Consider the following 15,939-nt stretch of genomic DNA (forward strand, 5'->3'; position numbering starts at 1 on the left):
AGCCCTGGGTGTGCCCATCAGGGTGTGCAGGGAGCGCTGTCACCAAACACAGCCCAAAGGGGCTGTGGATGGAGAACCAGAGCCATGGCTGCAGTAACCCTGGGGTGCTGGGGGTTCTGGGATCTGGAACACCAATTTTCCATTTTTCTCCTCTTTTTCTCCCAGCTGTGCTCCAGCAGCACTCACCCCCTTGTAACCACCCAGGCCACATCCCAGGAGGGTGCCAGGGCTGTCCCAGATTTGTCCCAAAAGTGTGCCAGGATTGTCCTGAGCGTGCCAGGGCTCTGCCATCCTCACAGGCTGTTTGTAGCCCTCTGTTCTCCCCAGAGCTCACAGAGGGCTCGGCTGTGCTCAGCCCAGCCCAAAAGCCTCTGCACGGCGTTAGCTCTAAATTTGGGTGTAAAGAGCAGAATTCTAGGGTTCTGCATTTCCTGGAGCTGCACTCTGCCCCACCCATCCCCTTGCTCCAGGAGGCTCTGTCACAGCACTGCTGTTCCTCAGCACTGAGGTAACCCCATCGTGCACTGTGCAATTCAGGCATATTAAAATATTTGGAATTTTTGCCAACATTTCAAACTGTTCCTAGCAAAGGTGGAAGCTTCAGTGATGTTCAGTGAAAAGCATCCTCCCCCTGCATTACCTGCTGTGTGTCAGGGGCTGGAGCAGAGCCTGAGAGCAAAGCCCTCCTTTCCAGGGCAGCATTTGGGACCTCACTGCCCTTGGGATGAGATTCCCATCAGGTCATTCATGCACAACAACCGGTGACCCCCAGCAGTGCTGTTTGTTCTCTGCCCATCGGGCCCTCCCAGGGCTGTCCTGTCCCTCCCTGGCACAGCGCTGGCTCCTGGCTCTGCCCTCTGTTCCCTGGGAATTGCCATCACTGTTCCACGCAGTGGGAATTTCTCTCAATAAACACTGCTGCGCATTTCAGACCCCTCCCCAAGAGGTGGCTCTGGTCCCCCTGGTCCCATTCTCAGTCCCATTTTGTCCCCATGTCTGTCACAAGCCCCTCTCCCCCTCAGTGAGGCTCAGCCCTCGCTGCCTCAACTTGAAGCCCCAGTTCAGCTGCCTGGATTTTGTTGCAATACACATTCAAACCTCAGCTCCTCTCAGAGTTTTAATCTCCACAGCTCCCACCTGAGGGCTGCTGGTTCAGTTTCTTTGCCAATACCTCTGTCCGAGCAGACGCTTCCAGGAGTTGCAGTTGTCACTAACCTCTGTGCAGTGTAGTATAAAGTGGACTGTGTATGGAAATAAGTTTAAAATGTTTACAATTTTGTATATATTATATATATAAAAATATCTTTTGAGAGAACAATCTGTGATTCTGTATTTTCGGTGTCTGTGTAACCAACTGCAACTTATTTTCAATAAAGAGCTAAAAATGAATAGAAAAAAAAAAAAAAAGATTTGGTAATAACTTTATTGAATCAGGTGAGCACAAGGAACAAGGAAACTGCCACATCAGGCCCCAGAGATGCAGCAGCTCGAGGGAACTCCCAGGGAACTCCGAGCTGCTGATGGAGAAGGAACTGAAACCCAAGGGAAGACACAAGATGCTCCTGCAGGGAAGACATTTCACTCCCTGAACTTTGCAAACCAAATGGGGACAGCTGCTGACTGGAAGTGGTGGCAGCACCCAGCCCCCTCAGGGACCAGGATCAGCTCCAGGATCCTGAGTGAGGATCAGGGACTGCCAGGGGCTCGTGCACCCAAATCACCCTCCCCAGCCCCTTCTGGGCCAAACCCAACGTGCACAGCTGGTCACAACAGTCTTAAATATTCAAGAAAAGAAACCCAAAGCACTTGGCAGCCTGAGAGCAAGCAAAAATAACACATGTAAGGCAAGGAAGAGTGGCTGTGGGCAGGAGTAGCTCGTGGGTAATACTCTGAGCTCGATTCCATAGAAATGATGATGCTAGAAAAGCTGTGTTTCATCACTACAAATTACATAACTTAATGTGAGCTTTGTTCCTACACTTTAGAAATAACTAAACCTGGATTTGGGAGAGAATCAGACACTGAACTACAGCCAGGGGGGACTCCTGGCACTCCATCAGCTCAGAGCTGCTGCTGGAGGAGTCACTTGACAGGAGGAAGAGATTCCCCCTCTTCCTCTGGGGTGGAATTCGGGGGTGCCAAGGAACAGGAGCCAAGCCAGCCCGGTGGTACCCAGGGAGGTGCAGGTGTCAGACTACTGTAAACAGATAAATGCACTTAAAGGCACTGCAGAAAACATGGTCAGTAATCAGCAGCATTTAATGTCCCAGGATGCTGTTGGGAGCTCCCACCAGTAATACATCCAAGAAATTAGAAACATGGCAGTCATTAAATAAAATTCCTGTGTGCTTTACGGAGAGTAAAGCCTTAATGCTGTTACTGTACATGCAGGGCTACAAAATCAGCTTCTTGAAAGAACTTTACAGAAAAAGTCAGAGGCAACTTCAAATCTTGCACAGATCGGCCCAATTCTCCAAGCAGCAGAACTGACTCTGCAGAAAGGGAAACTCTGCAGCCCAGTGTGTGCAGCTCCCCATGTCACACAGCCCAGGGAGCAGCACTCTCTCTTGCACCTTTTACCCCTGACTAGTGTGATCTTCACTGAAATAGCACAAAAAAAATCAGAATGTTATAAGGGAAGCCACCTCCATTCATTTCAGCGATCCTTAACTTCCCCCACCCCCAAACCAGAAAGAAACCCCCAAACCAGAAGCTCATTCCCCTAGTGAGTCCCCTGTCATTCTGCAGATCCAAAAGGATTCCCAGCTATTGCATGTTCCAGGAGGAAGGAGCCCTGCCTGTCCCCCTGCAGCTCAGCCTAACCCCAGCCCAGATCTGGGAGCTCAGACAGAGGGTGGGGACGAGCTCTGGCCCATTCCCCTGACCCCTGTGCCCAGGAGGGCTGCCCAAATCACCTGCTCCTCTCTGCCTCAAGGGCACCAGCCCCCAGCCACTGCCAAACCTCGTTCCAAAGTGCACAGCCACAGCCAGAGCCTGGCTGCTGGCCCTGGGCAGAGCTAGCTGATGATCCTGCTGATCGCCTGCAGCGAGGGGAACTCCTCATCCTCCAGGTGCAAAGCTTTGTGGGTCACCACGTCCTGCTGGGTCAGCACCTGCCTGCACGTGGGGCAGATGCAGCAGTCGAGGTCGGCGGGGGAGTCCGTCTGCCAAACGTTCTTTTTGTTCTTTTTGGGTTTGTTGGAGCTTTGCTTCTCCTTGAGCCGGAAGTCGTTGTGGGCAGAGAGCAGTTCCTGCTGCTTGGCTGTGTCTGGCAGCAACACCAACAACTCCTTGAAAATCTTCTTGAAGTTTTCCCCCAGCAACTCCCGGCAGCTTTTGTAATACTGAGCTGCAGAGATCAGCCCCTGCAGGGGACAGGGAAGGGCAAGAATCAGAGGAAAATTAGTATTTATCTATTAAAAATCCCACTGGAATTCAGGCCTCCCAGAAAGGGAGGCTTTGGGAAGCCACTCACCTGCCTGAACTGCCCAGAATGAGTTTTAAATTTATTGAACTTGGACTCGTCGCTCTGAAGAAATTCTTTAATGGATTGTATGAGCTGGATGTTCCTCTGCTGGAAGTTCTCAGGTATCAAGTATGATCCATGACAGGATTTTGGCCTGTGTTGGAAAAGACCAGAAGTGACCCTGACACTGGTTTGTGTCACACAAAGATGTCCTGGGACATAAATCACAAGGCAGTTCTGGTTTACAGCTGCACATCCTTCCTCCACCCAGCTACACAAAAGCAGCACACAGCTGTCTTGTCAGAACAATAAAATATGGGATTTCCATATCAGATTCCAGCTTTATACCAACAGAATGTTTAAAATCCAAGTTTAACGTGGTCCTGATGAGCTGCTCTGTGAGCTGGGTGCACTCAGAAGACCTAAGCAAAGATCTCACTGTGAATAAACCAACAGATAATGCAGGTTCTGTATGAAACTGACACAAAGTTTTCCCTCCCCTTTTCCCAAAAACTCCTCTTTCTGCCCCAGAAGGAACCAGAGAGCAGATCCTGAAAGACCAGAGCAGTGATGGTCACCAAGGAGAATAAACCTCAGTACCTTGCTACTGGGACTCCCACAGAACCAATGGGAAGTAAGGAATATGTTGGAACTGCAGATTCCCAAATAAATTTAGGACAGACCAAGGTCTGAGCAGCCAAAACATTGCACAGGTTTGCAGTTCCTCAGACTTGTAACTACACAGGGCTGTTTAATGCAATTCTCCTGAATCCAACCCAAAGCACCCTGGGACTTCCCAATGGGAACCTTCCCTGGCTGATCCCTTAGAGTCACCCCCGTGTGCTCTTTGAAGCCCTGTGACACCAGGGAGTGTGAGGTGTCCCACAGCCCCTGGCAGGCCCCTGACTCACTCTTTCAGAGCTGTAGTGACGGGTTCAGAGATGGTGGAGGATGGGATGACAGCGAAGCCCGGGGGGGGTTTGCTGACAGGCACCGACAGGCCCGGAGGCGGAGGAGGGTTCTTCAACAGCACCACGGAGTTAAAGCCTGAGGGAAGCAGGGAGAGACAGGAATTAGAGCACCCACAGACCCCTGGCTAAAACCCACACCAGAGCCTGACACACTCTGCAGAAGCACCAAGCAGAGTTTGCAGTGCAGACATCACTATATTGGAGAAAACCTAAAAAAAATCTTCAAGAAGCACTTGAGAGTGGCTGATGTTCCTCTACAGAGAAAGTGCTTTAATTATTCATTTACCTTCTCAATGGAAAATAATTTTGAAAGCCCACTCCAAGCCACAATGAGAAACACTTTTGCATTATTAAAGTGAACACAAACCACAGGAGGAGGCAGCAGACCCAGCCTGGCCTCTCCCAGCAGGGGCTGCACAAACAGCGGTGCTGGCGCCTCCCGATGCAATCCCACTGCCATGAAAACCACTCCAGGTCACCTTTGTTCCTGTCTCCCCGCCTTCACAAGGTCATGGCTAAAAGCATGGCAGGAAACCTCTGCCAGCACAGGAGGATGTGAAGTGACAAGTGCCAGCAGGGACAGGACACAGGCAGATTCCCTTTGCCTGCAGCGGCTTCCAAGGCAGATCTTGGAGCACAACACACGGACGTGTCAGCCCTGGGGACAGGGAAAAACCAGCTCTACACCCAGGAGCCACCCCCAGAGAGCAAACAGCTCCAGCTGTGGGGCAGAGGTGAGTCCCAGAGGACATTCCAGCCCTCCTGTGACACCCAGGCTGCCTCTACCTGGCAGCTGGTGGCAGAACCACACAAGAGCCAGGAGTTGACGCAACACATCCATGAGTTCTCTGGGCTCTCCCCAAGCAAAGCTGGCCGTGCTCAGCAGTGCTTCCCCATCCCTGGAAGTGTCCAAGGCCAGCCTGGAACAACCTGGTCTAGTGTAAAGTGCCCCTGCCCACAGCAGGGAGTGGAATGAGATCATCTTTAAGATCCTTCCCACCCAAACCATTCCACGACTCTGAGCTTCATTCCCTGCTCACCTGGTGGTGGGGGCATCCTGGCTGATCCTGAGCTCCCAAGAGCTGGGAAGTCTTCCTGAGGTAAAGGGCATTTGTTAGTCCCTGGGGGCTTTTTAAGGCCGGGGGGCTCTTTGGGTGCAGCACAGCCAGCTGATGGTTTCTCCGAGTGCCCGTTGACGAGGGGGCCGTGGGCAGCAGGGAAGGCCCTGCAGGGCTGCTCGGCCTCCGGGGGCTTCTCTGTGCCTGGCCTGGGCAACGGTGGCTCCTGGGGCGGGCGTGGGGACGATGGGCTCTGCTTCTCAACCCCCATCTTCTTCTTCTTGCCCACTTTTGTAAAAGTTTGTGAGGTAGAAGCTGCCAGCAAGGACGAGACGTCGAACATGGTCGGGGTGTTGCGGATCTCCTGGGTGGTCAGGCCACCGCTGCCATCCTCGTCGTCCGATTCACAGAGTTTATTGCTCTTCTTATTTCCTTTGGAGGTGTTCAAGGATGGTTTTTTGGCTGGCTGGTTGACACAGGGGTTGCACATGGCTTTGACTACGTTTTTACTGGAACCATTGTTCCACGCAGATGTGATGTGAGTTACTGTCCTATTGGTGGGCTTCACTTTGGACACCAGGGCTGGGAAATCCTCCTCCTGGAAGGCTGCTTTCCTGGCAGTGGCTGTGTACATCAGAGACATCCCTGATGAGATGGTGGGAGCTGCAGAGGAGGATAAGCTTGGGAAATCTTCTTCTTTAAGCTTAACCAGAGCTGGCTGGGCAGAGCTGTGGGGAAGGGAGAGGATTGGAGTTACTGAGGCAGCAGAACCCCAAGGGACAGCACAAACCCACAGCTCTCCACTCCCCCTCAGACTGTCACTTAGAGTGACACAACAGGAGTTGGACTAGATGATCCTCAGGGGTCCCTTCCAGCTGAGGATATTCCATGATTCTATTCCATGATTCTATTCCATGATTCTAAGATCAAGCCAGGAGCTGATGCTGCTCATGCTGGTGAGCAGCACAGAAACAGCTCCAGGCAGGAGGGGACAGGGCAGGGGAAACCTTGGAGGGATCAAATGATCTGGAAAATTATTTTCCCCAGAAATGCAGAACACATTAATCAGCTTCTAAACGTGCTTTGCCCCTGCTGCAGCCCTGCAGACTCACCCTGGGAGAGGTCCTGCAGCAGAGCCGATTGCTGGAAAGTCCTCCTGGCTGAGCACTCCGTTAGCAGCTGCTTCTTTTGGAATGGGGACAGAAAGAGCAAAGACATTGTTTTCAACCCAAACCCATTCATTCCAGAGCAGGGGCTATCAATGGCCATGACTGCAGCACCACCAAGGCCTATTTTCAGCAGCTGGTGATGTCATTAACTGACATTCCAGAAGAACAATTTCAATCCATGCATCACTATTTCCTTCAATTAACTGTGCTGCCCATTATGTTGTGGCATTCAGGAAATCCATGATACTTTAAATGAGTAAAACATGGCTAAGGCAGAACTTTCTGAGGGAACCTTCCAGACACTGAGATGCCCTGCAGCTGCAGGACCTGTCCAACACTCACCTGTGACATCATTTGAAGACTTTGGCACACGTTTGGAGCCGAGCACGTCGGGATCCCTCAAATCCTCCTTTCTCCCCCTGCTGCTGCTGCCTTCCTCCTTGTCCTCCACCCTCTTCTTCTCCTCCTGCCGTTTGGCTGCCACAGATGCTCTGACTGCTGCTGCAACATCCCTGTCTTCTTCCTCCCTGCAGGACAGGGCAGACTCCTTGGTCAAACAGCAAGGATCACGGAGCACTGCCTCACTGCAGTGTCACCTCTGCGGTGCCAGCTCTGGTGACATCCCTGATCTCGTGCTGCCACCTGCTGAGAAACCCAAACCAGCCCCACCACTCCAATCCACCCCAGCCAGGCAACATTTCCCCCTGGATTTCCAAGTTCCGTGTGTGAGAATAACAATCCAGGCCAGAAGAAACCGGGCTGAACTCAGAGAGACAGTACCAGGGATGCAGGGGGCACCTGTCCCTCCCATTCATTTCCAAATGTATGGAATCATTCTTGGAGGCCACAGGAACTCCTGGGCATGAACTCTCAACAGATGCACGACCCACATGTGACACCAACCGAGGAGTGCTTTGGGATGGAGTTTTTTCCCCAGTGGAATCACCAGTAATGAACCAGCTGTCTGTCCAGCCAGAAAAAGAAGAAAATAAGATGTGCAGGATGTAAAAAGCACTCGGGTCTGGTGTGGATGAAGAGACATAGAAATGCAAAGTTTTTCATTTCAATACTTAACCCTCTTCCTTTTCCAAAGCACTCAGTCTGGTCACACAGAGATCTGTTAGTTCAATGAAAAGCATGGTCCTTAGAACAGGAATTTCATGACTACCCAGACCAAAAACTCCATTAAACCTGCACAGACTTGCCACCTACTTCAGAAAATCCTCTTTAGAGAAGTCTGCATAAAAACAGCTGCTGGAATTAATTCAAGGTTCTGAGTTTATTTGACCCAAAAGTTGAGGGTTACATGGTTTGCTTCTTGAGCTGAAACCTCACACAAAATAATTCCGTGATGACCAAGCATGTAGCCAGGACACAGGCTTGGACTGGAAGCTGTCAGCTAAGGATTCACCAGAGAGGCTTCCAAATTTTGTATCACTTCCTTCCTTCTAATCTACCAAAATATTGTGAATTGGTAAATAAAAGCCAAGACTAAACTGGAGTAAAACTCCCCACAAGGTTGTGCTACTCACCTCTTGTACCTCCAGCTGCCTCTCCTGTTCTGCTGGCTGCCTCGGCTGCTCAACCTGCTCGCCCTCCCTTGCCTGTTGAACCTGTCAACCTCCTCGTAGTCATCTCCACCTACAACACCTAAAACAGAGGGGAAGGATGATCACTCTGTTATTTCTCTAGTGTGGGCATCACACTGTGCTTGAAATATGCAAAAATATACTGGTACAAATAAATTATCTTCATTTCTTTCTAATGACCAAGTCAGCAGTTCTCCTAAAATTACCTGTCCTCATTAAACTTGTACACAGGGAAAAATCCTACAACAATTCAGGCAGGAAGGGATGCCTGGATATCACCTGCTCCAGCCCTTTACTCAAAGCAAGGCCAGCTCTAAAACTACATCAGAGAGCTTTGTCTGGGCAAGTTCTGGTTATCCTCAAACTCTGCAACCTCTCAGGTTGGAAAGGCCTCAAACTTTGCAACCTCTCAGATTGGAGAGGCTTCAAACTCTGCAACCTCTCAGCTGGAGAGACCTTCTCAAACTCTGCAACCTCTCAGCTGGAGAGACCTTCTCAAACTCTGCAACCTCTGAGGTTGGAGAGGCCTTCTCAGACTCTGTAACCTCTCAGGCTGGAGAGGCCTTCTCAAAGTCTACAAGCTCTTGGTGCTGTCTGGGGCTTGTCTACCTTCTTTGGGAAGAATCTTCACTCCCATGAAATATTCACTGGGTGTTCTTAGAGAATGAGACCCATAGATTGGTTTGGTTGGTGGAAGGACCTTAAAGAACACCTTGCTCCAGAGCAAGGACACCTTCCACCAGTCCAGGTTGCTCCAAGCCCTGTCCAGGGTGCTTCCAGAGCCGGAGCAGCTGCGGCTGTGCCTGCCCACGCCGGTGGGGTGCCCATCCCTGCCCTGCCCATCCTGGTGGGGTGCCTGTCCCTGTCCCTCAGCCCAGGTGACCATCGGTCCTGCCCCTCCCTGCCCCTCAGCCCCGCTGACCGTCAATCCTGCCCATCCTGCCCCTCAGCCCAGCTGACCGTCAATCCTGCCCACCCTGCCCCTCAGCCCAGCTGACCGTCAATCCTGCCCCTCCCTGTCCCTCAGCCCCGCTGACCGTCAATCCTGCCCATCCTGCCCCTCAGCCCCGCTGACCGTCAATCCTGCCCATCCTGCCCCTCAGCCCCGCTGACCGTCGGTCCTGCCCCTCCCTGTCCCTCAGCCCAGCTGACCGTCAATCCTGCCCATCCTGCCCCTCAGCCCCGCTGACCGTCAATCCTGCCCATCCTGCCCCTCAGCCCCGCTGACCGTCGGTCCTGCCCCTCCCTGTCCCTCAGCCCAGCTGACCGTCAATCCTGCCCATCCTGCCCCTCAGCCCCGCTGACCGTCGGTCCTGCCCATCCTGCCCCTCAGCCCAGCTGACCGTCGGTCCTGCCCATCCTGCCCCTCAGCCCCGCTGACCGTCAATCCTGCCCATCCTGCCCCTCAGCCCCGCTGACCGTCGGTCCTGCGCGGGTGCCGGGGCGCGTAGGTGAACTGCAGGTCGATGTGGCGGTTCTGGCGCGCCTCGGCGCGGCTCTTGCTGTGGCAGGCGCTCTTGTGGGCCTTGTAGTCGATCTCGGTGCGGAAGGCGTGCGTGAACTGCTCCGTGCTGCAGCGGCCCTCCTCGCACAGGAAGTGCTTCTCCCTGAAGTGCTCCCGCAGGTACTCATAGTCACTGCGGAGGGAAAGCACAGAGCTGAGCCTTCCCACTCTGAAGGTCATTCCTTCAGGTTGAGCTCTCCCACTTCCCAGATTCTTGGGAATTCCCTGCATTGGTACATAGCTCTGAACTCCACAGAAAGTGTCAGCAGCTCTCCTCACAGCTCAGGCACACAGAACAATCCTTGTCCAGCCCCAGAACCAAGGACACCGCTGCAGCTCCAGCCCAAAAAGTGCAACCAACAGGGAATGGAGGAGAGCAGTCTGGGAGGGTGGGACTGCACAACCTGAGCTGGAATTGGACAATGAACCCCAATATGGAAATGGACCAAAACTTATAAAAGTGTGAAAACTCCTGACCCGTTGTCCATCTTGGGTGTAGCCACAGCCAGGCCCTTGCACTGCACAAGGTGAATCCTCTGAGGCTTTTTAATAAATCCCTGCTTTATTCTTTTAACTCTGCTCAGCCTCTGTTCCAGGCAGCCTCTCAAGGCATCAAGGGGAGGTGAGGAGAAGCCCTGGTGGTTCTTTTGTCCTTATCCCAGGGATGTTTTTCAGCTGACCCTGTTTCTGTATAGCCAACATATGATCCAGGTGTTAACCCAAACCCACAGATGCTCAGCACATCCAGCTGTGCATAAAACAAAAAAGTTGCCTCTATTCCCCTTGCAAACAAGCCTTGGAGCAGCAGGATCAAGGAATCACGGAATTAAGGTTGGAAAAGGCCTTTAAGACCATCAGCCAGCACCACCACCATGCTCACCACTAATTCATGTCCCCAGGTGCCACATCCACATGGTTTTAAACATTTCCAGGGATGGAGACTCCAACTATTTCCCTGGCTAACCTCTTCCAGTGCCTGACAACCCTTTCCATGAAGGAATTTTTCCCAATATCCAATCTAAACTTCCCCTGGTGCAACTTAACACTTCCTCTCATCCTGTCCCCCATTAGAGGGAACACACCAGACAGTTCCTGTCAGGCTGCAAAATTAACTTTATTTAATGAAGAAAATTTTAAAGCATGAACTAGACTCAAAGTGAATATTTTGGCTACTTGTTTACAGAATTGCACCTAACCTGCTGCCACTCCTCCACACTGCTTTCAAACACTACTTACCCCGTAAATTCATAGCACACCCAAGGAATTCTACTTCATAATTTAAGCTAGAAAAATGAAATTTAAGCCGGGAAAAGGACTCCTATCAGCAATGTTTGCTTGCCTGTAGTACTCCTGAGCCCCCTCAGAGTCACAGAAGTGGCAGAAGTAGTGGTCCCTGCGCAGGTGTTTCAGCAGCTCGTCGTTGTCCAGGTAGCGCTCGTCGCAGAACTTGCAGAGGGGGTGGCCCCGGTGGGAGGTGTCATCGGGGTCCCCGTGGATCCGGTGCCGGGCCAGGTCCTTCCTGGAGTACCATTTCCTCTCGTAGGTGAAGATCTGGAGGGCAGGGATTGTGTTAATGCATTGGTATTTACAGATTTGCATTCATAGATTTGTACTGTTTCCTATGGACACAGAGCCAAACAGAACAAGCCAGGCTGTGTCCAACTTCTCCATCTGTAGAAGTGGAAGATTTGCTTCAAAAAGATGCAGTTTGACCATCAACAACTAAAATTTTTGGTGGTCAGGAAGTAAAATTTAACTCATGGATTCAAATTAAATCTAACTTGCATTTCTCTGAACACTGGGAATGAATTTAATTCACTTTTTTCCCTTTGGAATCTTTCTATGCTGTAATGAGTTTAAATTATAACCTTTGGAGTGGAAAGAGCCTAACTGTGTATTTATCAACAAACGCTATTTTGCATTTTCAAATTTAGAAACCCCAAGGGAGCAGTTTTATTTCCCTCTCACAGTAACCACCCCAAATGGCTGCACACAGAGGATCCACTTCAGTGAACAACTCCTATATCACAAGCCAGCCCTCTGTCCCCACTGCCTTGTGAGCTGTTTTGGTAGAAAGGGTTCTGGAGATGCCAAAAAGATCAACCCAGCCTTGAGAACAAAATATCCTTTATTTCTGGCCTAGGTAAGGACTGGGAAATTGCTCTGGGAAAAGATTTTTTTGGCTTTGATGGACTGAAGCTTTCACAAATTTAAAAGTTTCTTTTCAGTGAGTATGAGTAAGATGGGACTTTTTTCTTTGAAATAAAAATCTCTACAGTATTCTGAAATTAAAAAAGCAACAGTTTTAATATTGTTTGTGAGAGAAAATGGCAAACAAGTTCCCTCAGTGCTGAGGGAACCCTGGGCATGAAGCACCTCACCAGAGCTCAAAGGACACCAGAAACCAAAGGAAGTTCTGCCCTCGTTTCCCACTTCCCTTCAATCAGCTCCAGGAATTCCAAGACCACAGGAAAGACTCAGCTCAGTTCCCAAACTTATTAGGGTTCATTTAGGTCAACCTGTTCGCTCCTGGATCCCATCCCTTTTGGCAGCAAACTCCAGTTCACCTGGCACAAACCAACTGTGGCACCACCACCGTGGGGTTTAATTTAAAACCTGGAGAACCTCCAGGCCCTCTTCATTAATCAGTTTATGGAAGAAGAAAGGCTTAAAATAAAGCAACTGGCCTCACTGCAGGAAGAGGGAACTTAAATAAATCCTTGCTGTTCTGCCTTCCCACTTCCTAGGAACTCCTGGAGGTCATGGAGGGAAACTCCCTCCTTCCCACACATCCAAGCAGAGGGCCAGCTCACCTTTAGGTGTTTAACACAGAGTTTGCAGCAGAAGAGCTCGTGCTGCTTCCTCATGTGCTGCTCCAGATCTGCAAAGGTGTTGAAGGGCTTTGCATCCGGGCACAAGGGGCACTCGTGCTGCAGCAGCTTCCTGAGGGATGAGAGAGATTCCAAAAATGACCCAACTCCCTCTCAGCACCCCCACACCTTGAGCAAAACACAAATGTTCCATCCCTGGCATCTCCAGCTTTAAGGCTGCCCCTGCAATCTGCAGGGAGGGTTGTGACCTGCTTACTGCAAGATTTGCTTATGGCAAGAATTCTGCTGGATGGCAGGAACAGGATGGAACCAAACTACGCCGAGGTTCCAACTGCTGGAGCAGAGCTGAGCAGCCATGGAGCAGGAACCACAGCAGGAACTCACTGCAAAACTGAGTAAACTGAAACAAACCCTTCCCCTGATGGGTCACATCCAATTCCAGTACACTTCCCACTGTCAGAAACTGAAGAATACAGTGGGGAGAGGCAAATTGAAATTAAAGAATTGTATTAGTAAAGGAGGAAAAATCCCCACTCAAAACCCCACCACACAGTGGCTCCCAAGAAGAGCTGAGCACTGGTCTCACTGGGAGAACTCCCACTCCCTCATTCCCACAAACATCGAGCCATGCAAAACTGTAAATGTCCCAAAGTTACATTCTCAGCCCAAATCAGGGTGAATATAATGCCCAGTTCTCCAAGGAAAAAGCTCCACTGCCTGTATGCATCTTTTACACTCTTCTTTCCATTATCTCAAGCCCTCCCAATTAGGATTGTTATGAAAAACATCTGTAGAACACGATGCTAATGCCACGTTTTTATTCTGCACTGGTTTTTTCACTTCACCTTTTTTCCCTCCCATTCAGAATTAAGATCTTTGTGCGAGGACATTGTTACTCTTCATGCAATACTTGGCACACCTTGGTTTGGTTAGTCCTTATTCAGCACAGCAGTAATTACAATTACAACAGTAATTAAGTCTTTATCAATTTCCACAGCAGCCACACAAGGAATGGGAAGGTTTTCAGCAATTCTGCTGCTGTTAAAGATGCCAAAAGGGATTTTTATCGAGAGAGCAAAGGCGTTGTGCTGGGGAATCCAACACTGCAGCCCCGGGAGCTGCTGAGTGCTCAGTGCCTGCTCCAGCTGTCACCACGCCAAGCACACCTGCACAGGTGACTCAGAGCTGCCCAAATGCCAGGAGAGCCGAGCAGGGCACCCCGCCCTCCCGCAGGCACTTCCTGCCACGTCCCGTGCGCCACCACGTGCTGGAGACGCTGCGGGGACATTCACCTGTACAGCGCGTACACCTCGGCATCCATGAAGTAAATGTCGTATTTCTTCTCATGCTGCAGCTGCTGCAGGGCAATGGAGGAGAAGGACGGCAGCTTCCTCCCGAACACCACCTGTGGGAACAGCACCGGGGCGGGCATTGCAGCAGGCACGGCCTCGGGGAGCTGCCCGTGCCCGCAGCCCTGTGCCAGCCTCAGCTGTCACCTCCCTCGGGCACTGTCCCCTGCTGCCAGCAGGGCCACGGGACACCTTATCAACCCGCCAGGGATTGGCGCAGCGTGGCCTGTGGAGTTTGAACGGGGTTAGGAAACGCTCCTGGTGTGTTTTGCTCGCACAGCTGTTGGCAGAGTAAATATCCCGCACCAGCACAGCCCCTGCCACAGCCAATGCCCGCCAGGAGCCCTGCCCCCGGCTCCTCCCTGGGCATCGCACGGGCACCGGGAGTTCCCAGGTGACTCAGTGTCTAAGGCTGGCAGGGAAAGCACCGCTTCGTGCTCCCTTAACTCCCAGGAAAGCGAGGAGCTAAACACAGAGCACCTCCCGAATCACCTGTACCGCACACCCCTCTCAGGGCATCTCCTCGCTCCCAGCTGCCCCCCCGGCTCGGAGCGCTGCAGCTCCCACCTGCAGCACACACTGCCAGCCTGGGAACTGCTGCTGGAGTCACCAGCCCCAGCCCAGACAGGCTGAGACATAAATACAGCAAGGAATTTCAGTTCTTACAGCAAAAGCTGCATCAGAAATCTAGAAGTAGATTCCCAGAGCAGCTGTGGCTGTCCCTGGATCCCTGGCAGTGCCCAAGGCCAGGCTGGACAGGGCTTGGAGCAGCCTGGGACAGTGAGAGGTGTCCCTGCCATGGCCCTGGATGGGCTTTAGGTCCCTTGCATTCCAAACCATTCCAGGACTTTACGATTCCATGATACCCCCTAAGAGCTGCAGCCTCCTGGAGCAGGGAGCAAAGGCTCCATTCTGTGCTGCCAGGGCGAGCCCTGCTGACTTCACACCATAAACATTCGCTCTAACTCCATTTTCTCCACGTTTTGTTTCCCACTGGCCCAGGCGGCGGCGGCACCCCCGGGAGCGGGGCAGAGGGCGGATAACCCGGGCGCTCCGTCCCCGTCGGTCCCACCCGGCCCATTCCCGGTGCGGCCCTGCCCGGAGCTGCCCCGCCCGGCCCGCGGCCCCCCCAGCCCCAGCCCCAGCCCCAGCCCCAGCCTCAGCCCCAGCCCCGGGCCCGGCCTCACCTGCCGCAGCTCCTCCCGGCACACGGCGCAGTACCGGACGCCGCAGAGCGCCCGCATCCGCACGGAGCAGCGGTAGCAGATGGGGTGCTCGCAGCGGCCCAGGGCCACCACGTCCAGCTCCCCGCAGCACAGCACGCACGGCCCCTCCGCCGGGCCCGGCCCCGCGCCGGCCATGGCGGCCATGGCGGCCTCGGCCCCGCGCCGCCCCGCCCGCACCACTGAGGGCGGGCTAGAGCGCCGCCCCACCATAGAGACGCACGCTCACACAGCACTCACCGGCCATAGAGCTCCGCCCAGAGCGCCGCCGCGCTGCCGGAACTGATTCCCCCCCAGGGCCACAGCGCTGTCATACTGATGTCACCGCGCGGTCCTCCAGCGGCCGGCCATAGAGACGCAGCGCGGTGACCATAGAGATGCGCGGGGCGGAGCGGCCCCGGCTGCGCCGCTCTGGTTCCGTCTCGGTCGTGGCTCTGAGGCGGAGGAGGACCCCGGACGCGGTCGGCGATCCCGGACACGTTTGCGGTCTCCAGCTCCCTCCTGGCTGTGGGGACATGGGGACTCGGACTCTGCACTTCAGTCTGAGGGACCCAGGGCCGCTCCTGCCACCTCAGTCTGTGGTGACACGGGGCCCTGAGCCCGCTGCCGTGCCCCGCTGCCGATGGATGTGGGATTTTCCCAGATCAAACGCCTCCTCTGGGGTGCCAGCAGATCCTCCATGGATTCATCAGATCGCCAGCTCCGCCGCTTGATTTAATTTTAAATTTTATAACCCAGCCGTGCGTTTTCCCAAGTAAACCGGGAGTGATTGGGGAAAT

The 15,939-nt window shown here is 52.9% G+C and overlaps 1 protein-coding gene across 1 annotated transcript in view; it reads right to left on the reverse strand.

The window, feature by feature from the left end:
- ZNF598 (zinc finger protein 598, E3 ubiquitin ligase) overlaps nt 1–15,373 on the reverse strand; it is a 181,614-nt gene extending 166,241 nt beyond the window's left edge. The window contains exons 1-12 of the mRNA XM_054271076.1: nt 15,125–15,373; nt 13,881–13,993; nt 12,571–12,700; nt 11,097–11,308; nt 9,673–9,890; nt 8,197–8,314; nt 7,007–7,191; nt 6,608–6,680; nt 5,478–6,223; nt 4,378–4,513; nt 3,476–3,620; nt 1,498–3,365 (exon numbers count right to left, since the gene is read on the reverse strand). Of these exons, the coding sequence (XP_054127051.1) occupies nt 3,018–3,365; nt 3,476–3,620; nt 4,378–4,513; nt 5,478–6,223; nt 6,608–6,680; nt 7,007–7,191; nt 8,197–8,314; nt 9,673–9,890; nt 11,097–11,308; nt 12,571–12,700; nt 13,881–13,993; nt 15,125–15,373 (2,673 nt within the window). The 3' untranslated portion in view covers nt 1,498–3,017. The remainder of the gene's footprint in view (nt 1–1,497; nt 3,366–3,475; nt 3,621–4,377; nt 4,514–5,477; nt 6,224–6,607; nt 6,681–7,006; nt 7,192–8,196; nt 8,315–9,672; nt 9,891–11,096; nt 11,309–12,570; nt 12,701–13,880; nt 13,994–15,124) is intronic.
- Nucleotides 15,374–15,939: the final 566 nt, after the last annotated feature.

The sequence above is a fragment of the Melozone crissalis genome, unplaced genomic scaffold (genome assembly GCF_028551555.1).
Source record: "Melozone crissalis strain CALT ecotype California unplaced genomic scaffold, PUWL_Pcris_2 ptg000012l_1, whole genome shotgun sequence".
NCBI classification, from domain to species: domain Eukaryota; kingdom Metazoa; phylum Chordata; class Aves; order Passeriformes; family Passerellidae; genus Melozone; species Melozone crissalis.